We start from the raw sequence: 27884 nt of genomic DNA on the forward strand, positions 1-27884 counted from the left end.
CGAATTCAAAATACGATCTTTGTGTACACGGTAGGTAAGTTCATGATATTTTTATACGATGCAAATTACTTATTTATAAGTATATACCGGGGAAAAGTACAATGATCATTAAAGTATCTTTCAAATAGCTTTGACTATAGTCTGTATCTTTAGGTATTTAAATAAAAGTAAACAAACAATTTGTAAATTTTCGGGTAGTCATAACATTTATTGGTTAACCAACCAAATACAAACCGCATGGATCTGTCCTATGGATCTGTCACTGAACGACCTGACTTTAATACATTATTTGACCATATAATGTTTTCATCAACCCTCAACTGACTTAAGGAGCCATTTGAGGGTAGATTTTGTTACAGAGATCTAAAGATACAGAGTATAGACGCCGACGCTCGGGAAACACCAGTGTGGGGTGGCTCTTAGAACCTTACAAATATGTAGGCTTGCTAATAAACTATCATAGATACCTATACCGGGTGTGGCCTGTAATACGAGCAAAAAAATTAACTGTAGGCTGTACCTACTCCTCATACTGACCAACATTTGTTCAGCAAGTTTTAAAAATAACTTGCGGTTTGATTTTTAATACACTTTAAAGTTTATTCTAAGACACAATGTATTGCGAATGTTGGTATGTTTAAGGCATGACAAGCAACGTCAATCACAATTGATTTGGCATGGCGATGGCGTCCATTGAAGATAATATTTATTTTGTATGAAAAATAGGGAGTCTAAATACTTCATAATTTTTAAAAGTTGTCGAACAAAAGTGTCACTGTTTGAGGAGTACAATCTATGTTTTAATTATTTGCTCGTGTTACAGGCCACACCCGGTATAATAGAATATGGAATTATTGTATAAAAACTCACGGTGCTGCCAGTCCGCCCTGGGCTCGTCATCCTCGCTGTCAGCCAGATAGTTTGTGCACACCGGCTGTGTCGGGAAGCCGGCTCTAGACAATATCGACACCTCCTCCTCTGGAAATAAAGACCATTTTTAAATACACCGGATCATGTACATCCCTAGAACTGGAAGCGCAATGGTACAAGCCAGAATCAAAAGTAGCTGATGAAATGGGCCCTACGGAAGACCAGCGCTGGCTTTATAGCTAGCATTTTGCTGAGTTGGGTCCATTTCGTGATGCACACTTATTGTTCTCATCTGTACATGTTCGTACATGTTTTGTGATCGTCACGAATAAAAATCTTTTATCTTTTCTTTATCATATCTGATCAGACTAACGCGTCAAATGTATCTATAATTCTTTAATAAGTAGTTAGGTAAATAAAAAAGGGATACGATATATAAGATATTATATTGAACAGTTAGATTATTAATATTATTATGTTGCAGCAAAGTCATGCATAATTAAGGTACCATTAGGATTCAACAAAAACAAATTTATTCCCCGTATTTATGACATTTTTGCAGCAGCAATGTCGCAACCAACGCAAGTAACGCAACAGTAACGCTGTGTGCATTGCAGTCTCAATCCGTTACCTTTAGCTTAGTTGAACTCTATCATCGTCAGATTAGAGCGTTTTTTCGTGTCTGAAGAGGGATTGTAATATCGCATCACTATACATTTGAATAATGATTAAGTCACCTCAATATTCCCAGGCACCAAATTGAAAATTGGATTAAATTAATCCTGAGTGACAGATTCAGATATTAGATGCTGAGTTATTATTCTGATGGAAATATCAGGTCTACAAATAGAAAGCTCTGCCAAAATTCGTTGTTGTGTAGTTGTGTACCTACCACTCTTCGCAATGCATACTAATATAGATGAATATAGACGAGAAATTACATAATGGTCGTAAAAAGTCTAGGGGCCTGATTCGGATTTTGAAATAGACATCTATTAGACATCTTTTAGACAAACCAAGATACGATAACGATATGTTTAAGATCTAACCTGTCAAATTTGACATTTGCGCGATTCTGGAGATACTCTTGAACGATTTCCACAGGATATGACTTAGAGATCCAATTCACATCTAATAGATAACTTAGTCTTACTCTATTTAACGTAAAAGTGACATTGATTGCCCGCATTGCGCTGCAAAAGAGAACTAGTTGATATCTAAACTATAACGTATCTAGAATGGATCTAGTACCTATGTGTCGTCTCTTGTGAATATCTTGAAGTTCGAATACGGCAGTAGCCATATTAAGTAGGTAGCCATTTTTAGGAAATAAGTTAATATCTTGTGGAGATATTTTGTGACATTCTCGTAACATATAGATATAACGAATTTGGTTTTTAGTTGCAAATTAAATCGCAGTCGCAGTACAGTCTTACTATGATAACTAAGATAGATTACTAGCTGATATCAATTTGCGTCTCTCTCAAGCCTATCGTAGTGCAAGCGGGACGCATTGAAATTAAAATGAAATCATGGATGAATGTTTCTATTCTGTTAGTATATACCTTCCAGAGACACGCACATCGTCCATATGCCGCCATTCATAGGAACCAGGAATGTCCCGCCACCTTTCCTGTGTCCTGTGTGCTCGATCTGAAACAAACAGATGTCACTTTTCAAATAAAGTATAAAATATACCGTACCTATAACGTTTTAATTTAATTCTGCTATGCTATTTTATGAACCCTAATTATGCTATGCTATTGAACGCTATACCGTAGCAACGTCAACAACGTAGCGCTACGTAGCGCTACGTGGCGCTACGTCGTAACCTATAACATATTTCCCGCTATGTAGCGAAAATGCTGCGAATGACGAAAATTGTGTCATGAATGTCATGATTGCCGCTAAAAATTACACACTTGTGATTACTGATTATTTTACTCTTCGAGCAACACCGGCTTCCGACACGTCGGAAGGGAGGGGCCCAAGCGATATCTCACCGTACAAATCATTCTGCCATTTTTCGCGGGGGGAAGGTGCACACAGTCGCACTTCTCACACACTTACATACAAAATCCAATCAAAGGCCCTACCGCGAACCACGTTCGACGTGTTGCCTCTCTATGGCACTTGTAAATTCATACGTGAGTGTGACAGGGAGGCAACACGTCGAACGTGGTTTGCGGTAGGCCCTCTGTAATGACGGCACAAATACATAGAAAATGACACACGTCAAAGACAAATCTTGCAAACCTCGATCTCTTTTTGTGTACGGACGAGTGACTAGTGTCACAACACGTACCCTAACACATTTTGTTTGAAGTATGTCATTGTATTCTGAGAGATGAGAAGTCGGATTTGTCGCTCGACCGATCCGCAATTTGTACTGAGCGAGTAAAATCGATAAATCCAACAATTACTTGAGACTAAAATATAATAATTGTATTTAAATGTAATTAAACGTATGATATGTAAAAAATAATATTACATGTGCAATGTAACACTTTCTTTTTATAAATTTGATGTCCCCGACCTCTTTTTATAACAAAAAACCGAGCAAACAGGCATTTTTGTGCAGCAGTGTTCACGCGCGCATCTGGACTCAGTCTAGTGAAAAATCCAAGTGCAACTAGTTTTATTGCCCGCGCTAGATTTTATTGACGCGCTAATCTTGTACCTCGGCAGAGGGGAAATAGTGCGAATGCCGCCTCCCTTCCGTGTTGCTCGAAGATTTTACTCTTTAATTTTGCATGTAACAGCCATATTCGAACTTTAAGATAAGTACGTCAAATAATAGATATGGAAACGATAAATGTATATCGGATAAATCAGTGTCAAACTAGTGTCAAAACCAATGATTCTACAAACAAAAACGTCACTTTTGACACTTGTTTCAAACACCGTCTATGTATGGTTCCCATATATTCCACTACTCTTCTGTTTCCGCACAGACTCTTTGCCTACTGACAGTCAGACGAAGTAACACTCTATCTTAGGGATTACTAAGAGCTAACATTAATTATTTGGTGAAATATGAACTTAAGGCCAATCGACACAGGTCAGAGCGCTGTAATACTGGAGTCAGTTATGTAACGCTGCCATACATGACCCAAAAAATTTTTATTAAGCTATGAGCTTCATCACATCTGATATTTGAGTAATTCTAAGCATTTCTAGCCTGAAGTGGGGGGGAGGGTGGGGTACAAAGACGGCCGCCATCCGTCATCTTTAAAAAAAATCTACTCTGATCCTGGTGGGTACTAGGGCAAGTTTGGTATCATTTTCGTATAAACCAAAGACGTAGAATTCATTGCTGATATTTGTTTTTTCAATTTCATAGTAATTTTACAAGAAAAACGTAAAAAGGTGAAAAATTTGGTTGGAGATTTTTGCTACGCGGAGCCGAAACTACAAAAGATAGAAAGTTGAAATTTGCACACTAGATTACATTTATAAAGTGTACAAGAGATAAGAAGCGATTTTGAGAAATTCAACCCCTAAGGGGGTTAAAAAGGGGATGAAAGTTTGTATGGGGTTCAAGTTTTATTTTAAGCTAGGAATTTGAAACTTCGTAAAACGATATATTATTAAAATACAAGAAAACTAATTTCAGCGTTTTTGAAAATTCATCCCCTAAGGTGGTGAAAAAGGAGTTGAAAGTTTGTATGGATATCAACAAAATTTTCGAACGCGGGACTTGAATCTTTGTATTTGGGGATATTATTAAAAGACAGGAAAAGTAATTTCAGCGTTTTGTAAAATTAATCCCCTAACAGGGTTAAAAAGGGGTTGAAAGTTTGAATCCATTACAAATCCGAGTAGACACACATTTCTTATTGCCTCCCAGGCTTGAAATGCTTAGAATTACTCAAGGAACATATGTGATGAAGCTCATAGCTTAATAAAAATTTTTTGGGTCAACTTTATAACTGCTTCCGCTATAAGGCTTCCGATCAACGTAAGTCAGTGGTTCTTAACCTTTTCAGTCCGGTCACCCCTATGACTAACTAGGGAACCTGATTTTACCCCTCCTCCCAATGGTAATAAAAAATAAAACGTGTACGTTTGTTGTATTATTATATTAGGTTAGTTTATTACCCCCGTAAAATACCAGTTTTACCCCCACGGGGGTAATTACCCCCAGGTTAAGAACCACTGACGTAAGTGGTATAAATCACTTGACTGACCTGCATTCCCGTAGCTGAAAGAACATAGGTGAATGTCCGACCCAGGCAAACCAGTACGTATAGATTATGCCAAACCAAATACCCAGACGTAAACCGAAATGGTGTCATAGACTAAAGAAATAGTGACCAAGCCCTCCGGTGGCCGAAGCTGGATTCGATCCGGAGCGAAAATTTAGGACTAAAGTTCTGCCTTTCGGCTGGGCTTTATGAAGCTGATTTTTATTAACGGGCTCCCACGCCATCAATGACCTTCGATCTGAATCCCTTAGTTTTCTAATGTTTTTTATAGCTTATCATATTAAGGGGTCATCCATTAATTACATCACACGTTTAGGGGGAGGGAGGGGGTCAAGAAAATGTGACATATTGTGACACGGGGGAGGGGGGAGACACAAACTTTGTGACGTCACTTTAACTTCATCAGTAACCGAAAATTTATTTAAATTATTTTATTCGCTGTCAATTTATTTATTATTTAAATAACAAGTTTTTAAAAAGAAAATCGTTTTTATTCGTTTAATTTTCTTTCCTACAGCAGTTTTGGGTTATTTGTTGTTTGGGTTATGTGTTGGGTTATGATATAGAAGCGCTGGTGGCCTAGCGGTGAGAGCGTGCGACTTGCAATCCGGAGGTCGCGGGTTCAAACCTCGGCTCGTACCAATGAGTTATTCGGACCTTATGTACGAAATATCATTTGATATTTACCAGTAGCTTTTCGGTGAAGGAAAACATCGTGAGGAAACCGGACTAATCCCAATAAGGCCTAGTTTACCCTCTGGGTTGGAAGGTCAGATGGCAGTCGCTTTCGTAAAAACTGATGCCTACGTCAAATCAAGGGATTAGTTGTCAAGCGGACCCCAGGCTCTCATGAACCGTGGCGAAATGCCGGGATAACGCGAGGAAGAAGAGAGCAGTTTTGGGTTATAAATACTTAATTCGATTTGGCGATTTCGTAGAAAAAATGTGACGTCACACTAGGGGGGAGGGGTTTGCCAAATGTGACCAAGTGTGACAAGGAGGGGGGGAGGGGTCAAAAAACCTAGAAATTCGTGTGACGTAATTAATGGATGACCCCTAACAGCAACATAGCATCAGCAATATAGTATCCCACTCGAGCGAGACCATAGCTCGCCTGCCTTAGGTTAGTGATTGGATTAATAGGAACCTGTGGAGAAACACGGTTCGCACGTGTTTGGTCGACTTTATCCGACAAAATTACCTGTGCTGTTATAGAAACCTTAATACATTGATTTAAAGGTGGTTACAGGTTAGATTGTACTGATTGATACAATTTGTAATTCGTACGACCTTGCTAACTTCCTGGCATTTTGTTAGTGTTTTAGGAAAAAACACGCTCAAAGAAAGTAGTGTACTTATACTTTGTATGGGTTACAATTATGATGGATATATTTTTCAGAATCCGCCTAAGCCAGGGATCGGCAAACTTTTTATAAATATCAACAATTTTTATATGTAGCTTAATCAGCCACAAGTGTTGTTTTCAGTGGTCTAAGAACTATCAAGTGTTATTTTATTGTGTCATTTAAAGAGCCGCAATTGTACCTTAAAAAAGCTCCAAGCGGCTCGCGAGCCGCGGTTTGCCGTCTAAGGTAAAGGTAACATTCCATTTCTGACCGCAGCTGCACTACTACTCCGACACTACTGCAGCGACCCGAACGCGCCTTAAAGTGACATTCCATTTCCAACTGCAGCTGCAATACTGTTCATTTTCTATGGAAATTGACAATGACAGCGACGCGTTTCCATAGTAAAATGAACAGTATTGCAGCTGCAGTTAGAAATGGAATGTCACTCTTATTGTGTGCGCCAACTTTGCAGTCTGATAGTCCGACTACAAACGTCATATTTTCATAGAAATTAGAATTTGCTTGACAACTTGGTTTGACATTCGTTATGCCAGTCAGTAATTTATTGACGCACAGTTTAACGGGTACAATCCCTTTTGAATAATGTTCGACTGACTTTCCTTTACTAATATAGGCAAGACAAGTCTGGCAACTTAAAGTGACACGGGTTACGATGGAAACTTTATACGAAAATTATAGTTTTCATCAGTCAAGTAACTTGCGTAGAAGACTAGAAGTTTGTAGTAACATTACTGGTTAGTGTTACGAACATAATATAAAAGACAAAAGTTTTCCCACGAATGTCTACTTTCATGGTTATGGGTTATGAAGGTTATGCAGGTTATTTCATTGAACAAACTTATAGTTTTTTTGAGATCTTTGGGGACAAGGAAAGGACAGGTGTATATTTTACTTAAAAGGTAAAAACATCTATATGAAGAATTATCCAAAAGAAACTGTAGCCTTTTAGGAAAATAAATACCTATAATATTTAATACAATGACTGTTGCATATGAATGACCAATGACAGTAATGACTATTGATATTTCTAACATACTTGCTCGGTGGCAGCCGCCATCATGATTTTTGTTGGTGCATATTTAACCATTGAGTAAGTAACTAAACAAGTCTTATTAGGGTTGTGTCCTTCAACATTGTATTAGATACCAACCCGTCAAAATGTCTACATGACTGTCTGCACACACTATGTAACTTTTTCCGATAACCTAATGTGAAATCAGCAGCTGCGGAATTTCAAGCTGATTGCTCATTCAGGTCAAGGCCTGACACTGTATACTCAATAACGTAAGAAAACAACCGCCGTGGAGTCACAACTAAATTACGACCTATTGTTTAAGGCAGGCTATACCTACGTAATAGGTGGAGCCTTCGCTAATAGCTATGCGGAACTGCAGCCCTTTGCACGCAATGACTGCCGGGGTGTGTCTTTAATCGAGACATTCAACTTTCTCTTTGACTACACCTGCGCTTAACCTCCTAAATCCCTGCGTACAATTTTTTGTACATATCCAAAATCTATTTTGAAATTTTATTGTGTAACTGTAAGGTTCCAATTTCAAAAACAAAAAAAATACTTTTGGGTCTCAGGAGGTTATAATGCATATATTGAAATTACTTGGCGCTCAACGCTTCAGTCTGGCAGTTCAGCGGGGTAACGCAGCCAGCATCTTGGGGACCTTGCCACAGGGGCCTTTTTCAGATTTAGTTTAGATTCGTTTTATTTTATTTTAGAATAGTTTGTATTTAGTTTAATTTTAAGTTATTTTTATTTATTGTTTTTTGACTTGTTTTTGTACCATCCATATATATGAATAAAGTATTATCCTACTTACTTGGCGCTGCTCTTTAAAGTCTTCAGACAAAGGCTCAGATCAAATCGAGCCAGATAGCTACTGAAACTTTTTTTACATTATAATTTACTGCTTCGTTTGTGTGCTTAATAAATATTACCATTCTCATTTCTATTCCTCACACCTTCATAAAAGACAGTCGACTCCAAAGATTTATAATCGTAAATGTAATTAAGGTGGTTCGCTTTGTTTTATACAGAAATCACGCAAAAAATGTTTTTTTTTTAATAACGTTTTTTGCGTGATTTCTTCATAAAACAAAGTTTTACTATCAATTTAACGCAAATAAACATTTGAAAGTAGACAAATGTGTACATGTTTATGTAGTAATAGTGTGTAATTACTTAATATAACGCAATAGTTTTTTGAAGGAAAGCGCACCACCTTAAGTAAAAAAATTCCTATGATGTCGGCTGAACCAAATAAGTGGGTATATAATTTTTGTGCAAACTTTTCCATCAAGCGCGCGGGCTTCGCTGTTTCAAGTGTTTCGACCATTACTCTTCGTGATCGGCCATTAAGACGGAAAGATCCAGCAGCGAGAACTTTGCAACGAGGGTATTTCGTAGCATTTTTATGAACATAATTTCTGAAATTGCTTGGCTGTTCTGAGTCTGATATATATATTTTGTATCTATCTGTAGGTATCAGAATTTCAATTCGAGCAATTAATTTCGATTGCTGTAGAAAATTTATTCAATAACAAAACTTATACAAACTATTATTAAAATTAAGTATAGACTAAATAAATTAAAGCTAAAACAAATAAAATAAATAAATAAAACTTACCCACCTACCTTAGATCCCCCAGATCTGTCCCCTGCGGAAGTGTGCCCATAAGGCTGGCTACATTCCCACGCTGAATAGCTATGCCTATTCTCTGGCCTAGGAATGAGCCAGCCCTAGGGTCACCCGTCGTTTCCAACAGTCTTTTTTTTAGGTTTTTAAAAAGGTTGTGGGCGTCAGAACTCCACGGCCCCAGGGTCTCTACCGCGAACGCCGCAAATATGTGGTTGTTTGTAAGACCAGCATATTTGCGGCGTTTTAGGGTTTCAGCCGCTGCTGCCGCGCCGCCAGCTCTCTGAGACGTGGCGACTAGATGGGACGGCGCTAGGGTGTCTACACATGTGGCATCCCAGATGAGCGGCCGTCCCATCTGCCAGGGGATGAGAGTTATTCCATCGGGCCTCTTGCCATCGTCGCGCGCCAGACCGGCTGGTTCCAACGCGGCCGGCACGCCCACGCTGACAAAGGCCCGACGGATGACATCGTTGAGGCTGGCGTGGCGGGACAGGCGGCCGGCACTCCTTCGGCAGGAGAGGCCGTGGGAGCCCAGACTGTCAACTTCTGTTCCGCAGGGACAGCTGTGGGGGACAACTATTTCGGCGCCTAGGCGGAGGCCGACAGCCAGTCTGAAAGAATTATTGTCCAGTAAAGTTGCGCAATTAATGGAGGGGAAGGCGTGTAGCCAAAAGCCGGATTCATGTTGGGATGAGGCAAGAAGGCGGGCTTTTTCTGTGTTGGATTGTGCTGAATTTAAGAGCCAGTTTTGTATTTGATGGCAGAGCGGTTCGTCCCAAAATCGTTGGGTTGATTTTTCGGCCGGCATGTCTATGTTCGGGCAAGCTAGGCGCCACGCATTTTCTGCTTCCGACAGGTACACTACCTCGAAGTCACGCAGTGACGGTGTGAGTATTTTACCTACGAGGGATAGTGTACCATGCACGGAAGACAGAAAAGCGGGCAGTGCGACACTAGATATCCGCCTTATACCTAGGCCACCAAACCGTATAGGCAAAGTGGCGTGGATAAATTGCCTATTGTCTATATTAATATTGATGATTTTTTGTATTTCGATGTGTATAATTTCATCGACCTTTTGACATAATTGTGGATATTTGAAAAGAGGGCTGCATCGCATTACGTACGTAAATTTAGGAACGAAAAGACAAAACCGAATGATAAAAAGATATCGATTGCTTGCATTTAACAGTAGGTAACCTACCCACGGCGCGATTCGGGAAATGAATTAGAGATTCACTAGATATGAAATAGTGAAGATATGTGACGTTCCACAGCAAAAGGTACCTTATGGCCACAATAATATTGGAGCGGCGTTAATAATAGCGTAAGCGCCAACCGCCATAAGGTACCTTTTCCGTGGAACGTCATATATCTTTGCTATTTCATATCTATTCAATCTCTTATTTATTTCTCGAATCGCGCCGCCAATCCAATTAATATTCAACTTGATAATAATGCGACGTGCATTGGAATGAAAATGAGGTATTTATTGATCGGCGAACAATTTTCAATCTCGATACATCATTAGTCTGCGCGTTTGAGGAGAGAGCCTAAAATCTGAAATCCTATTCTTGCAGATTTAATCGGTTTTTGGTATTGTATAGAGGTAGGTACTGATTCTTTTTTCTTCTTCGTTGTCTTTATTTATTTCCAAATATAAAAAGCATATTACAAATACACGCAAGTAATTCTGCTAAGGTGCTGATTCTTACTTAGGTATGTGCTTGCTCATGCTCACGTTACCAGTAATACTTAAGCTATGTTTTAAAGAAAACTTCAATAGCCTTTACTTTAAGTAAAGTATCTTTGGTCCTTACATTTTACCCAAACTCAACCCAAGGTTTACCCCAGTACCTATAACACATATACATATAAACAAACCCTTCTATGGTTACAAAATAATTTTTCTAATAAAGTTTTACAAAACTCTACAACGTCTTCACCTCTAAACGGGCACATGCTCGCATTAACTCCGCTCGTACCTACTGAATATTTTACACGTTCATCAAATATCAATTACTAGCGAGTAAATAGAAATACGGGTAAAAATATCAAGCCTTTGATTTTTGTCAATCAATCAGAGACGTGTCACCCTGAAAGCTTCAATATAGGGCGGGTTTCAGTTTGAAATCCGCCTGACAAATGGATCGGGGGATAATAAATACCTACATAAGTTATACGGCGCGATTCGGGAAGTGAATTAGAGATTCACTAGATATGAAAATGGTAAAGATATGTGACGTTCCACGCCAAAAGCTACCTTTGGCGGCCGTAATAATATCGGAGCAGCGTTAATAATAGCGTAAGCGCCAACCGCCATAAGGTACCTTTTGCCGTGGAACGTCACATATTTTTACTATTTCATACCTATCTAGTGAATCTCTAATTCATTTTCCGAATCGCACCGTTAGACTTGCGAGTCGTGATGGCTTTTTAATATCTATCATAATAATAATATAAGGAGTAGGTACTGAAAACGTGTGATATTTGTAAATGAATTTCATAATTCCTATTTAAATTGCAGCTTTAGATTTTAACACTAGATAATACTTAGACACTAAGGTTTTTCACATTATTACAGTTTTAAGAACAAATAATAAAATTAAATTGATAATTGCCTAAAAATAAAATAAATGTTTTTTTTCGAGTTTAATGTTTGACTCTGGCAGAGGACAGTCATGAACCGCCATAGGCATAGATAAACCTAAACATTTAAATTTTCACAGTGTGTACCTACGTTTCTTGTCGTCATAACAGCAAGTTAATACAAATAAAATAGTTAACATACCTACAAATTTCTATTCGCATAGCAACAAGAAAATGACAACAAACCCATTATATTACCCCAATTCCAAACTGGAAGCCTACTTCATTAATATTCCGACAGGCAAGTCTAATTCCACGAAGTATTTCGCAAAGTTAGACAGTTCGTTCCTTGGGTAGGTACGTACCTACATGTAGGGCTATCTAAATTAGTGCTCGAATATTAAAGGTCATGGAAACCAGTGGGTGAACTAAAATTGGTCTGTTGTTTAAAGTGCCTGAAGTTCGATGTAAAGTTTATTGGGGTACTAAAGGGTTACAAAATTACGATACTAAAGTTGTGTCTAACTACTCTAACTAATGTATTACATACCGTAAAACGGGGTGAGTAGGTTTCGCGGGGAGAGTTGGGTTATGAATGGGGAGAGAAGGTTTGAGAGGGGGGTGAGAAGGGATTTTAAGGAGTACTGCTACAAAAATAATGTATTCCAATTTAAAATGGGGCTATAGTAATACGCATAATAAAAAAAATCGACCCAACAAACTTCCAAAATCACCTTTGTATGAAAAACCCTCTCACCCCAAATACGAGGCACTACGGTGTGAGGTGGGTTTTCCTCTTTATCGTCAAAGTTATGAAATGGAACTACCCAAAATAAAATACAAACTAAAATACAAACGTCCGAACCACTTATTATATACACCATTCAGTTTTCACATGTAAAAATAAAATTTTATCGAGGTTTGAAAGTCAAATTTCACCCACCTCACCCCATTTTACGGTATTGGGTAAACTGTCTAGTGTTGACGTCATTGTTTTAAAGACCAAAGAGAATATTTACGGGTAATTGTATTTTTTTGACTCTACACTATAATAAATAAATATTAGTAGTAGTCAAATACCTAGTTAATTTTTGTCTACCAACTTGACCAATAAGGTCTTAAGAATTTTCGTTATCTGCCTCTCTACAGAGGCCCACTGATTAACAGTCCGCCGGACGGTATCGGCCTGTCAGTTGTTGTTATTTCATCATTGCTGTTATTTCTACAGCTTACCGACCAAACGCATCGCTACTAAACCAAATCATCTGTGTCCTCCGATTACTTATAATTGTGGCAGAATTTGAAGAACACACTTTAAGGGGCCCACTGATACAGTCCGCCGGACGGTATCGGCCTGTCAGCTGTTTGGAACTGTCAAAATTTTGTTCTGACTGACAGGCCGATACCGTCCGGCGGACTGTTAATCAGTGGACCCCTTACCGCTCTCGCTATCTGACACTAACATACAGGCCAATTTGATCGTATCAAACCATTTTTTTATCATGAAGGAAGCATAGCATAGTGGAGGATAACAGGAATGCATCATCATCATAAAGGAAGCAGGTTTGATGTCAGTGTACGTTCGATAACATTCGTGTATAAAGATGACTCACGTTAGACCGGGCCGTGTCCGGGCCGGAGCTTCTGGCGCATCGTTTTCTATGGAAAGCATCACGTGATTGCCTGTCATGTCATAGAAAAGTAAGCGCCGGAAGTTCCGGCCCGGACACGACCCGGTTTAGACCGACTCACTCACGTTAGCGTGAGTCATCCTTTATGATGATGATGATGATCCTTCCGGCCGATTTCGACCATGGCGACCACTTCGACTCCTAGTTAGCTCGGCGCTCGTGCGCCATCCTTTATATGTTGCCGTTTACCTTAATAAAACTCTCCAGTAAATAAGATAGGAAAATAGAGTCTGTGCGGTTTTATGTATAAAATATTTTCAAAACACGATAAAACCGTACATAAAACCACAAGGAAAATTATATTTAACATTGTTCGGTTTTGTCAGCGGGAAGAAAACGGCTAAAAGCCGACTATCGACTTACAAAAAGTCGCGGAACGTATTTCCGCTATTCGCGGGTATTGATGTTGTATTTCATATTACTAACGTCAAGCAGGTAAATAACAGCAAGATTAAAATAAAAGGTGATACGCTGGAATTTGAGGACCGAACTGTTTTCCTGGGAGTCACTCTAGACTCCAAACTGCAATGGCATGCACATATAGGCACTCTAGCCGGAAAACTTAGTTCAGCAGCCTATGCAGTGAGGAGAATCAAACAGCTGACAAACGTAGAGACGGCCAGGCTGGTATACTTTAGTTACTTCCATAGTGTTATGTCTTATGGAATTCTGTTGTGGGGAAAAGCGGCAGATATTCAGACAATATTTGTGCTGCAAAAACGAGCTGTACGTTCCATCTATGGACTGGGCGCTCGAGTATCCCTAAGAGAGAAATTCAAAGAAGTTAACATTCTTACCGTTGCATCTCAATACATACTAGAGAATATTATGTATGTTCGGAAAAACATCCACGAATTCAAGGTTAACAGTGATATCCATAACTATAACACTAGAAACAAACATAAACTTGCTGTGCCCGCCCACCGCCTCCGTAAGGTTAGTACGTCTTTCGTCGGGAACTGTACACGTTTTTATAACAAAGTCCCCACTGATGTAGTGAATTTACCACTTCATAAATTTAAGTCGCACATTAAGCACTCCTTGTTACGTAAGGCGTACTACACTGTAAATGATTTTATAAACGATAGAGATGCTTTTAAGCCGGTAGCTTGATTTCATTAGTATAATAAGAATTAAATAAATATTGTTTTTTTTTACATTGTGAATTAAATATGCTAGTGTCCAGTAGAATTGACACATGAGACAATGATGTTCTCGCTTGATTATATTGTTTAATTAAATTTTAGTTTTGGACACTTGGAGACCTTATACATCTCTAAGTACATATTTATTTATTTGATTTTTATTTTTGATTGTACATACTTACCTATATTTTTAATGTTTCTGACACTTAGAGACCTTTACATCTCTAAGTCAACTTAGGCTAGTAATTATGTGAAGCTATATTACTGTCTTTTTATGTAACATATGAGCACAAAATGCCGTGTCTTACAGCTACATGTTATTACTATTTTAATATTAATATAGGCCGGTAGCTTGAACATGTCATGCTCGCTTAAAAGTCTTTGCTTACGGTGGCGTTGTTGATCGGGTCGCCACTTTCCCGAATGAAGGTTGAGGGAGGCGATGGCTGAGATACGCGTCATACTCGTGAACGGGTGCTGTTTGTGGAGACTGGTCTGTTAAGCTAACACGAGCTATTATACTTAGTAACTTTTATTAATTAATTACAGTGAGACGCCTCATTCTGTTCTCGTATGTTTATTTTCTTTTAATGAATGTATTAATTATACAGGATATTGACTCTTGGAGACCTTATACATCTCTAAGGATAACTTGATAAACTATATAATCTTATAGTTCTGACACCTAGAGACATTTACACCTCTAAATATTATAGATTTTTTTTGTGTGTTTTTTTATCTGTATTTTGTATGTAATTCGACATTAAGAGACCATATACATCTCTTAGTAATTGTAATACGTTAGATTGAATTGTTAGTTTTATTTTATAAAATTGTTGATGTTATTATTTTTGCTTTTATGTAAATTCAATGTTGACGTGTAAAAGTGCCCTTGTGGCCTATTTGCTGAATAAATGTTGATGATGTTTGATGATGATATTAAATAATTACCTATTTAATAAGCCCCCTAAGTAACTTGTCTCCGGTACATAATCGGTAAGTATATTCATTCAAAATATATTAATTTTCATAAATATGCAGGTCATTCATGATCTTTAAAATAACTGACAAGTAGTCTTGATACTTGCCATTTTATGCATATTTATATGTAATTTCTTTTTCAGGATTGTGTAAAAGTACCTACGGTATCTCGAATAAAAGACCGCTAAGTAGGTGATATGCAAGAATTCGTAATCTACGTGCCGGATTCAAGCACATCCAGTTCAGATGAAGATAGTTCTATGAGTGTCCCTGGTTGTTTTGAAGCTAGCTCAAACATAAGTGACATTGAATATTTTAATTCAGACTTCGATTACAAAGAATAAAACTTTTTCAAATAAAATATTCCTTTATTTGTAGGTTCTGTTAGTTGCGCCCTGTAGCCCGGGCGTAAGAATACGGCTACGGTATCCCCTGCCTGTCGTAAAAGGCGACTAAAAGGGGTTCTCGGGGTCGGAGACGGTCGCAGCTAGGGACTGCGACCAAAAAAAAAAAAGGAGAGTACTACAGAGTAAGAGGCATAGCGTTAGGACGGCACTGGCGCGTTCACTGGAGATCCCAGAGCCGTCCGAAATGCGCTGAGAAGGACTACTGGGAGGTTTTTAGTCGGTGAAAGTCCGACATAACCTCCGCGCTGTCCCTGCGGTGCGGAGGTATCCATAACGGATTTTCCTCCCATTAAAAAAAATAAAAAAAAAAGTTCTGTTAGTTACGAATAATACATTACTACAGAGGCCGGGACGAAAGGGGTTGCCGGCCGAAGACATATAGACGGCCGAGCGAAGCGAGGCAGGATAGGTCTGAGCGCGGGCAACCCCATTTCCCGCCGAGGTATGTATAGTGCTTTTCTCAAACATGCAATGAAATAAATAAAATTTCTACACCCAAAATATAACCAACACGTAGCTATATCATTATCACGCGTATGTTTTACACGAGTCGTGTATTTTTACTACCCGTATATTTTCATGTATCTTTGATTTTTTCGCCTTGTATCCGTCTGACTGTCGTTTTCGTCACATTAGTTTACATAGTCTTTCATATTCATATCATGTTTCACATACATCGTTGCTTTATGCATGGAGTGAATACGTATAATTTCCACAGTGTTGACGAATTTGTAGTTACTTTCATTTAAAATATGCCACAAAACTGTTTCTAATAAACTGTAAGCCATTTTTCTTAGTTTCTCAAATAATAAAATTGCCATAAGCAACCATATACATACTTCGTCTTTGACTTGGCGGCAGAGGCAGCAAGTTATTTAAAATCAATTCTGCTTACGCTGCCAATTCCAACACCTACGATTACAATTAATATTAATTTAATTATTTCGTCGGAACTCATATTAAAGTCAAAAAATCAACAACGCACCATAAATCCAATAAAACAGAATGAATATTTTTCAACTTTACCTCCATAACAATTTAAAAATATAAGTACGCGTGTTTGAGTAGGCCTTTTTACCGCTAACGTTTAGATGAAATATTTTAAATGTTTTTATTTAAGTAGTTAAATTTATAATTTAAAATTATAAAATTATAGAATGTATTATTTATTAAGTTCATGTTGATTTTATACAAATAAAACTGCAAATTATAGCAATTTTTTTTTTATGGGCGTAGTGGCAGAGTGTCATTACGAACCATAAAGCAAATACTGCCTCTAGTTTTTTTTAATGGATGAATGCCACGATGCTGTGTCACAAATATCTGTGAAATGAAAATTAAAAAAGAGGACTTTGCCGGCCTAGGCCTGCAAGATGTGTATGAAATTCCATTAACGACCTTTTGTCCTAGCCGCACCTGAAACGTCATACTTCGCAGCCAAAAAATCAACAACATAACATCAATATTTCATTGCATGTTTGAGAAAATTATATTTCATATTTGCAGTGACTTTTCGACGAAGTAAAATATCGTGATATGAGAGAACCGGACAGGACATATCCCAATAAGGCCTACCTACTTATGCACTATTTTTATTCATATTCATATTTATTATTAATAATGTACACATACATTACAAGTCAAGTTTACAATGGGTGAAATATATCTCAGATAAAATTACAGTTCTATTGCCGAATTTCTACCCGATCTACCCGGTTTTAATAACTGTTGGACTGCACAGATCAGGCAGTACATAAATGAGACTCGTATCTTGTTTGGTACTAAAATTACAGTTGTATTGGACAGATTCTTAAATAGTTTTAGTAGTTTTGTCAATCGCAGTCACTTTTTAGTATCTGAGATATAAAACCAAGTGTGTTTTAGAAAGAAAACTAGTGCCTGCGCTAAATCAGAGGATTGAGTTGACGAGCCGACACCACCACCAGGCTCCGTTTAGTAAGCCGTGGTAAAAAACCGGAACAAAAGGGATTCAAGTATCATGACCTTTAGTATCGTACTATAATCACGTGACCAGTGTTGTCAGCATAGCAAAAACTATAAAATAGCACTGACGCGCCCTCAAATCCCACGACTCTTCTCTTTCCGCACAGACTCTAACTTCAAAGTGAAGTGTGCTTACTTGCTCCGTCTCCCGCAAACAGTCCGTCCAAAATCCCTAATTTTACAAAGAAGGCATAATAACCGGCTAAGGTAGCGCACAAGCTGATTTTAATCCTTATTTCCCAGGAATATACACAGTACCTAGTACAGTCAACAACAGAGCTATGAATACAGGCAAAGTGCCAAAAATATGTATGCACGACCTTAATGTACAGGCAATAAAGTACTGTATACATATTTTTGACACTTTGCCTGTATTCATAGCTCTGTTGTTGACTGTATTTCAAACGAGGCTCCAATTGTCCTGGGCAAGTAGCCAAACACTGAGAGTTGAAACATTATTCCAATCCCTCCGAATTCAGAAGATTCAAGATAAAAGGGCCCACGGATTAACAGTCCGCCGGACGGTATCGGCCTGTCAGTTAGAACAAAATTTTGACAGTTCCGAACAACTGACAGGCCGATACCGTCCGGCGGACTGTATCAGTGGGCCCCATAGTGTGTTTTTCAAATTCTGCCACAGTTATAAGTAATCGGAGGACACAGATGATTTGGTTTAGTAGCGATGCGTTTGGTAGGTAAGCTGTAGAAATAACAGCAATGTATATATCGTTAGCCGTAATTTGAAGCAGCACACTCTGGAACGTTTAGATTCTACTCGTAGTGTACCGTCAGCGAAATTGTATTTAAGAGCCAACAGGAGTGGTCATTTCACCATACAAACGTACTCCTCGTTTTCCTCCGTGGTTTTTGAAGCTAGAGCAATGATTTTTTCAACACAGATTAATATTGTCAATATCTGTGTCGGACCGTTTTGCTTTTTTTGATATTTTTGTTTTTTAAGGCGCTAGAGCCCTTCAAAAATGGCCAAAATGGCCTAATTGACTATGCCGCAATGAGAGGCGTGGCATTCAAAACTGATATCAATTAGCCAAAAAAGCAAAACGGTCCGACACAGATAATTTCATAATCATTTAGATTTCCAAATTTGGTTACGATTGGTTAAGTTTTGGAGGAGGAAACAGAGGAGTACGAAACCTCGATTTTTGAGATTTTTACGCAGGATTTTTCGCCTTGTCCTTATCGCACTACTTTTAGGTGCCGCTTCCGTTAGCGAGACGGGTATATTTACCTAAAATATTTAAAAATCAGCTCCTGTTTCGTCTTAAAAGGCCATTTTCTCTGTATGAAGCTATTTAAGTACCTTTGATCATTCGACTATACATTTATACCCCTGTATAGTACCGTACCCCTGAGTAAAGTACCCTTACTTTTGTTATCACTTCTACTATGGGGCCAACCCCGAACTCGCGAAATAAAAAAACCGCTGTTCTATAGAAAACATTAAATCCCCGTAGTTCTTCAGTGTGTCCTAGATATTCACCCCTTAGAGTTAGGTAGAGGTCACCGCTTACGAGTTATTTACAATAAACTAAAACCGGCCAAGTGTGAGTCGGACTCGCGCACGAAGGGTTCCGTACCATTACGCAAAAAACGAAAAAAAAAACACGTTGTATGCCCTAATTAAATATTAGTCTATTTTGTTTTTAGTACTTATTTGTTGTTGTTGAGCCAACAGAAATACATCATCTGTGAAAATTTCAACTGTTGATTTAATGAGTTATAGTCTGGTGATAGACAGACGGACGGACGGACATACGGACAGAGAGAGAGCGTGATAAACGGACAGACAGACAGCGGAGTTTGAATAATAGGGTCCCGTACGTGTACGGAACCCTAAAAAAGGGACATTTAAACCTATTCTATTCACAATGACACTAATGTCTCTAATAGCTTTAGTCTCAATTTAATTTACATAAAAATTGGCACGATTGAAGGATATTATAATTATACAACAAAATTTGAAGGTCGTCCCATACAATAACTACAACCAGCAAAAATATTACCATTCTACGCAAAAACCACAATAGCTCGCGTGCAAAACATTTCCAAGGTGACCCAAAATAAACTTCATTAATTTCATAGAATATTCCCATTACGATAAAATTACTCAAATTTCCATAGCTTACTTTACATTAGTTAAATAAAATGAAATGAAATTAATTAAATTTTCTTTTAGCTCGCTGTTGGAAGTATTTGATATTCAACAGAATGCTTTATGGTTGCACTACTTTGAATAAACCTTTAAAGTAAACTAAGTACTCTCTTGAGTGCCCTTTTAAATTTATTATCATGATTTAAATTTAAATGTCTTGGTCTGATTCAAACGTGCTCGCGTTTTACATATAAATACCTAGTGGTAAGAAAATAAATAATACCAGTGAAAACTTCGGTCTAGAACACAGTCACTTCTAGTAACCCGCTAGGCGGGTTCCCTGATTGTATGCTCATTTCGCTACAAAGCGGAAAAATAATTCAAAGAAAAATTAAAAATGGGAAAGGCAAAATAAAGTCAATAAGGTAAACGTACTGGTGCTCGACGCGGTCTCAGTACATGAAACTTAAGTCATTGTCAATACAGGTGACAGCAAGGTGTCATCTATTGGGCATGTCGAGCACTAGCACTTTTACCTTATTATTCTCTCTAACAATCGCACGTTTCCTACGTACTAAAAACGTACCTACCTAAATAATATGTCCTCGACCGGAGATTTAATGAAACTACAACTAGAATAAAATGTCCAATTTCTACGAGTACGTTTTAAAAAGCGCTGACAGCTAAGATAATCCAGTAAATTTGTCGAATTTTGTAACCTGGCTCTTTTGCGTCAAATCCGGTAGTTCTGATTTTCTGCAGACTTGTTTATGATGTTGGCCCAATGAATAATCCAAGTTTGTGACTTCGAGCGCCGAACGCAACTTTGTTAAAAATAGAATAAACCGCATTTTTTTTAGATTTGGGCGATTATAACCCTTAAGTACTAGTTTTGGTAGTAACTTCCTAGGGCGCTTTTAAAGTAGACTAAATTTGCTATAATAAGACACTAGAATTGTCTCTGTACATCTAATATTTTCCGAGATAAAGCCTTTCAAAATTTTATATTTAAATTTTTATATTTTTTCAAAATAGGCACTCATACATTTTTTTATGGAAAATAAATATTTTGTAGAACGTGCCGGTGATGAATTCCATATAAATTACCAACCTAACCCTTATATTATAGCTAAGAACTGATGTAAAATTATAAAATTTTGAAAGGCTTTATCTCGGAAAATATTAGATATACAGAGACAATTCTAGTGTTTTATTGTAGCAAATTTAGTCTACTTTAAAAGCGCCCTAGGAAGTTACTATCAAAAACTAGTACTTTAGGGTTATAATCGCCTAAATCTAAAAAAAATTGCGGTTTATTCGATTTTTGACAAAGTTGCGTTCGGCGCTCGAGGTCACAAAGTTGGATTATTCATTGGGCCAACATCATAAACAAGCCTGCAAAAAATCAGAACTACCGAATTTGACGCAAACGCAAAATGTATAATTTTACTGTATTAAGAAAGTTGCAGACGAAAATGAATAATAAAATCAGCCGACAAACTCCATCTTCAAGTTTCTAGGTTACGATACAAAGGGATACCAACACGAATAAAGTTTCTACAGAGAGTAGACGGGGAAGTTCTCAAACTTTTAACGTGGGTAGTAAATGAAGTATGTTTGTATGAGATTATGAGATACCAGTTAATAATAGAGATAAAGTTGCGTCCCGCATCATTAGAACGAAGTCACATTTCACATATTTTGTATTGCACTTTGAACTATAAATGTGTCTATTGTAGACACACTGGCCCCGTCCCATGTCCAGCGGCCTCTTCCTCTGCCAGACGGTCAGGTGCAGCGGCTGACGAAGCCCAGACTGCCAAGTGCCGCAAATACGTATTTCTGAAAAATAGTTACTAATTTGCGGTACTGGTGGCCGAGTCTTTTGGGCCATGATCGTCAGACACCAAAAAAAATGGCTAAAGGTTGAATATTGCTAGTAAATATTACTAGTCGTTAGTATGCAAATATTTACCTACTTACCTAACCTACTTTTCTCTACTCTTTGACTAAACATCCATAATCGGTTGTATTTCGAATTCTCTTTGTTAAGATTACAATATCGTGCTGCATGCTGCATAGTTAAACCACCTTTAAAGTGCAACTGTTGCATGCATAATTTAAATGAGAAGGAATGGCTACAACTGTAATAGGTATTAGATATTTAAGCGTGGTTTAATGCCTAATGGTTTATACACTACGTATATTTTCGAATGCTGTTCAAATTTTGATTTGCACCATCCCATTAACTCGGGGTTAACCGGTTAAACATGGAGTTACCATGGTAACCATGGTACAATTTGACACTGTGTTAACGGTTTAACCGGTTAACCCCAGGTTAGTGAGATGGAAGTGGCGCTAATAACCATACATAACGTGTCTATGGGCAGGCGTGGCTCACTCCGCGATTTCGTCGCTTTGCTACAGGTAGCTAAAAGTACATCCGTTCCACACTAATTTTGGTGTAAAGCCATAAGTCGCGCGTGGCGCTGTCGCCACCTATACCTGCCCTGATCGTAATAGATGCGTTTAGTTAGAGAGTGAGTCTTCTGTACCTAGTACTATTATTTATTCTGTGCTATGGGGCTATAAATCACTATGTCGAACCTCTTGCTCATACTTGCTGAAGCGAACGACAGACAACATGTGCCGTCCGACTGCCCGATTCGAACTTAATGGCTCCTCTACACGATGTGCCAGCGCCGGCCACTCCAAGGGCCGCAGCCATGCGGTAGAATGAGATAGCAATATCACTTGCTCCCTCTAACGCATAAATGCGTCCCTTGGAGTGGCCGGCGCTAGCCCATCGTGTAGAGGAGCCTTTAAATCAATAGTCAAGTCATAAGTTACTTACTTTAGCGACTTTCTCGTCCAGTAGCCACTGTAGCGTAGTACTAGACGCGTTGGCCAGCGCCGCGAGCGCTGCTCGCTCCCACACCACGTGCTCCCAGTGGTCTGTCATGATGGACGCGCATAGCATCGCCGTTGAGCAGCTAAAACAAAAGACAATCGTAAATTAACCAATCGGCGTGGAGTTAGAAGCTTAGCTCAGAGGTCAACAATAGTAGTTTGTGTTACAAGGGATCAAAATGATATATTTCCGTCAAGGGCGTGCATTGAATCCTGAATGAAGCGATGGATTCTACAATAGAATCCCGAACGTAGTGAGGGATTCTAAAGTAGAAACCTGAGCGTATATAATGAGGGATTCAAGTGTTAACGCCCAAGACGAAATAATTTTGATACCGTGTGACATACACTGCTTTTCACATCAACTATGAGGAGAATAAAGAAATCTTAGTGTTGACACAATCTGATGCTTAAACAGATTATTTAAACTAAAAAAATAAGTTCAAAAACTAAAACCAGACTACTGCAAATCGCGCTTTAAAAAGTATAGAATTCTTATCTAAAAATTATCGAACAGGGAATATTATAAATGTTACCATTTTTTCAATAAAATACAAAGTAAAATAATTTACATTTTTTTTTATATATGTCCTATAATATTTATTTATTTATTATTTATTTATTTATTTACAGAGATTCAGAGGATAGCCGTGGTCGTAAGCCACTTTACCTTAAAGTTTATAATCGTGGCATACGCCCACGGCGATCCTCTGAATCTCTGTAAATATATAAAAAAAATAGTAAATTATATTACGTTGTATTTTTTTATTGAAAAAATGGTAACATTTATAATATTCCCTGTAGTCGAGTTTTAGTTTTTGAACTTATTTTTTATTTAATTAATTTTGGGGTCATGATTTCGTTACTAACTATTTGAAGTCACTTTATATTACTTTTGCGAGGGCGTCCGCAGTACAGAAATGCATGCAGAGAGCCGCATATATCGGGCTACGCCCGACTCCTTTGGTATGAGGGCGCCGAAGGTTCCCGTCTTTGGAACGCTTACGTCGGGCTACGCCCGACTCTTTTAGTATGAGGGCGCCTTCGGCGCCCGGCTTTGGAACGCGTACGTCGGGCTACGCCCGACTCTTTTAGTGTGAGGGCGCCGAAGGCGCCCGGCTTTGGAACGCGTACAGCGAGCCTCGTACGTCGGGCTGCGCCCGACTCTTTTAGTATGAGGGCGCCGAAGGCGCCCGGCTTTGGAACGCGTACAGCGAGCCTCGTTCGTCGGGCTGCGCCCGACTCTTTTAGTATGAGGGCGCCGAAGGCGCCCGGCTTTGGAACGCGTACAGCGAGCCTCGTACGTCGGGCTGCGCCCGACTCTTTTAGTATGAGGGCGCCTTTGGCGCCCGGCTTTGGAACGCGTCCGTCGGGCTACGCCCGACTCTCAGTATAAGGGTGCCAAAGGCGCCCGGAATTGGAACGCGTACGTCGGGCTGCGCCCAACTCTTTTAGTATGAGGGCGCCGAAGGCACCCGGCATTGGAACGCGTACGTCGGGCTAACGCCCGGCTCTTTTCGTATGAGGGCGCCGAAGGCGCCCGGCTTCGGAACGCGTACAGCGAGCCTCGTACGTCGGGCTGCGCCCGACTCTTTTAGTATGAGGGCGCCGCTTTGCCGCGTACAGCGAGCCTCGTACGTCTCTTGTAGGGAATGTAGGGCTGTTTCCTACATTTTGGCTGATCTGGGCTTCTATACCTATTCACTTATAAAATATTGCAGATCATTAAAAAGCACCATGTATATAGTGGCCAAACAAATTTCTTTTGCAAAAACCTTCTTGTATCGCCTTAATCGGGTAATACGCGGATAGAATTCAAAGGGCTTAATAGATTCGTAGTTCGAATTACCTACCCGATAAATTAATGTTTTATCGGGTTCATGTAAGCAAAGCCGGGTGCAAAAGCTAACAATATGTATATATTTGAAATGTGCTAATTGAGCTCTTTCAAATGATATACACCACGCCATCATTACTTATTTTTATTTTTTTGGTTCGTGCCTTTATGACCTCTAGAGGGCGCCGTGTTCCTTTTTTTGTGACGTCATATAGCCTATAACCAGCGGACGCTTAAGACGATTCGAATGACATATCGTTTGTCAAATTATAATGCGTACTTTAGGAGTTCTGAGGGAACAAATGAACATACATACATACATACCCACATACATACCGGTCAAAATCATAACCCTCCGTTTGCGTTGCCGTAGTCGGGTAAAAATAGTTATTTGTTTTACAAGGGGGCAAAGTTGTTGTTTAACCGCTCGTGCTAATATTGATACCCGAGGCAGCGAAAGATTCCAAAATTGAACCACGAGCGTAGTGAGTGGTTCAAAAATGGAATCTTGAGCGTTGCGAGGGTTTCAAAGCACGAGGGTTAAGCAAAATTTGCCCCCGAGTGAAACAGGATTTTTCACCACACCAACCCGAAGCAAATATTAAATGTAAAATATCAAACAAATTCAAATCAAATCAAATCCAAATGAATGTTAGAGTCTGTGCGGAAAGAGAAGAGTCGTGGGATTTGAGGGCGCGCCAGTGCTATTTTATGGTTTTTGCTATGCTGACAACACTGGTCACGTGATTATAGTACGACACTAAAGGTCATGATACTTGAATCCCTTTTGTTCCGGTTTTTTACCACGGCTTACTAAACGGAGCCTGGTGGTGGTGTCGGCTCGTCAACTCAATCCTCTGATTTAGCGCAGGCAACTAGTGTTTTCTTTTTAAAACACACTTGTTTTTATGTCTCAGATACTAAAAAGTGAATGCGATTGACAAAACTTGCTAAAACTAGTTAAGAATCTGCCCAATACAACTGTAATTTTAGTACCAAACAAGATAGAGTCTCATTTATGTACTGCCTAATCTGTGCATTCCAACAGTTATTTAAACCGGGTAGATCGGGTAGAAATTGGGTAATAGAACTGTAATTTTATCTGGGATATATTTCACCCATTGTAAACTTGACTTGTAATGTATGTGTACATTATTAATAATACATATGAATATGAATAAAAATAGTGCATAAGTAGGTAGGCCTTATTGGGATATGTCCGGTTCTCTCATCTCACATATTACGCCGTCAATCACGATACGAAAAGTCACTGCTAAATATGAAATATAATTTCGTAACTAACATAACCTACAAATAAAGAAATATTTGATTAGAAAAAGTTTTATTCAGAACCTAGTAAACGAACTTACAAATAAAGAAATATTTTATTAGAAAAAGTTTCATTCTTTGTAATCGAAGTCTGCATTAAAATATTCAATGTCACTTATGTTTGAGCTAGCTTCAAAACAACCAGGGACACTCATAGAACTATCTTCATCTGAACTGGATGTGCTTGAATCCGGCACGTAGATTACGAATTCTTGCATATCACCTACTTAGCGGTCTTTTATTCGAGATACCGTAGGTACTTTTACACAATCCTGAAAAAGAAATTACATATAAATATGCAGAAAATGGCAAGTATCAAGACTATTTGTCAGTTATTTTAAAGATCATGAATGACCTGCATATTTATGAAAATTAATATATTTTGAATGAATATACTTACCGATTATGTACCGGAGACAAGTTACTTAGGGGGCTTATTAAATAGGTAATTATTTAATATTAAATACAACATCAATACCCGCGAATAGCGGAAACACGTTCCGCGACTTTTTGTAAGTCGATAGTCGGCTTTTAGCCGTTTTCTTCCCGCTGACAAAACCGAACAATGTTAAATATAATTTTCCTTGTGGTTTTATGTACGGTTTTATCGTGTTTTGAAAATATTTTATACATAAAACTTGCGGTTTTTGTTAATAAAAATATACATTGACAGAAGTTTGTTTACTTTTTACAAGACAGGTGTCAAAGGTTTGATTGCCATATAAAATTTAAAATGTTAGTTCCCGTTTCTGCCACGACTCTTCTCTTTCCGCACAGACTCTATTAATAAATATATCTATCATCCACAATCATCATTTAAAAGTAAATTCTGCCAGCAAATATAGGAAAACAACTCAAAGTTTGCATTTGATTACTTTGCCTCACATATATGTGATGTGAATAAAGTGCAACTTTGCTATCAGTTTTTGAAGTGCAAAGTAAGCCTTTCCGAGCTGGTGTGGTGAAAAATAATGTGCAAAAAATTTAAAAATAGTGTGCTAGAACAGAAAAGCTTTACTTTGCTCCCTCCTAGTAGGTAGGAAAAGTGCCACTTTGATCCCTCCTAGCAGGGAAGAAAAAGCTCATTTCCGAATAGGTAGGTGGTGTGAAAAAATATGAAAGTCTGTAGTTTGTTTTCATAGGGGCCAACAATCTCTGCACGCGTCAAGAATAAAATGGCAGGCCGTGCTTTCAGTTCAGACACAAGTGAGAGAAATCGGTTATCTACGACTGATATAAAGAAATCAGAAAGATCATCCTTAGCATCATTATGGGCGATAAATTGTCTAATGATGTAAGTAGTTGTATTATATTAAATCTATTGTCAAAATAATGTTTGTAAATTGTATGTAAATAAAAAAATGTTAACAACAAAACATTGTTAATTTCTGTCTAGCTCAACATCAAGCAGTTAAATTTGTCATGGATTTGTCACGTAAAGTCAGTTTGTTTCACCCCACAAAACACACTCGTGTGGCATAGCTAAACAGACAGGAGCTCATAAATCTGCGGTCACGGTCGGTCACTGAAGGCCACACAAGTAAAGGGCGCGAAGTCGGACCAAGCTTACTCTGCACTGACTAAGGTAGCTTTATGAAACTATATACACAACGGGACTTAATCGCGTATTTAAGTCTTAAGATTTACCTCCGACGTTTCGAGGACCCCGTGGTCTCGGAGAAGACCACAGTCGGGGCAGTCTTCTCCGAGACCACGGGGACAACGCCGTCCTCGAAACGTCGGAGGTAAATCTTAAAACTTAAATACGCGATTAAGTCC

General features: G+C 38.6%; 1 protein-coding gene across 2 annotated transcripts in view; it reads right to left on the reverse strand.

Annotated features, from left to right (window-relative positions):
* LOC134667459 (uncharacterized) overlaps positions 1 to 27884 on the reverse strand; it is an 80374-nt gene that overhangs the window by 13570 nt on the left and 38920 nt on the right. For both annotated transcript variants that reach the window (XM_063524877.1, XM_063524875.1), the window contains 3 exons: positions 22884 to 23022; positions 2436 to 2523; positions 871 to 978 (listed from right to left, as the gene is read on the reverse strand). In XM_063524877.1, coding sequence (XP_063380947.1) covers positions 871 to 978; positions 2436 to 2523; positions 22884 to 23022 — 335 coding nt within the window. The remainder of the gene's footprint in view (positions 1 to 870; positions 979 to 2435; positions 2524 to 22883; positions 23023 to 27884) is intronic.

Source organism: Cydia fagiglandana, chromosome 9 (assembly GCF_963556715.1).
Source record: "Cydia fagiglandana chromosome 9, ilCydFagi1.1, whole genome shotgun sequence".
In the NCBI taxonomy this organism is placed as follows: Eukaryota; Metazoa; Arthropoda; class Insecta; order Lepidoptera; family Tortricidae; genus Cydia; species Cydia fagiglandana.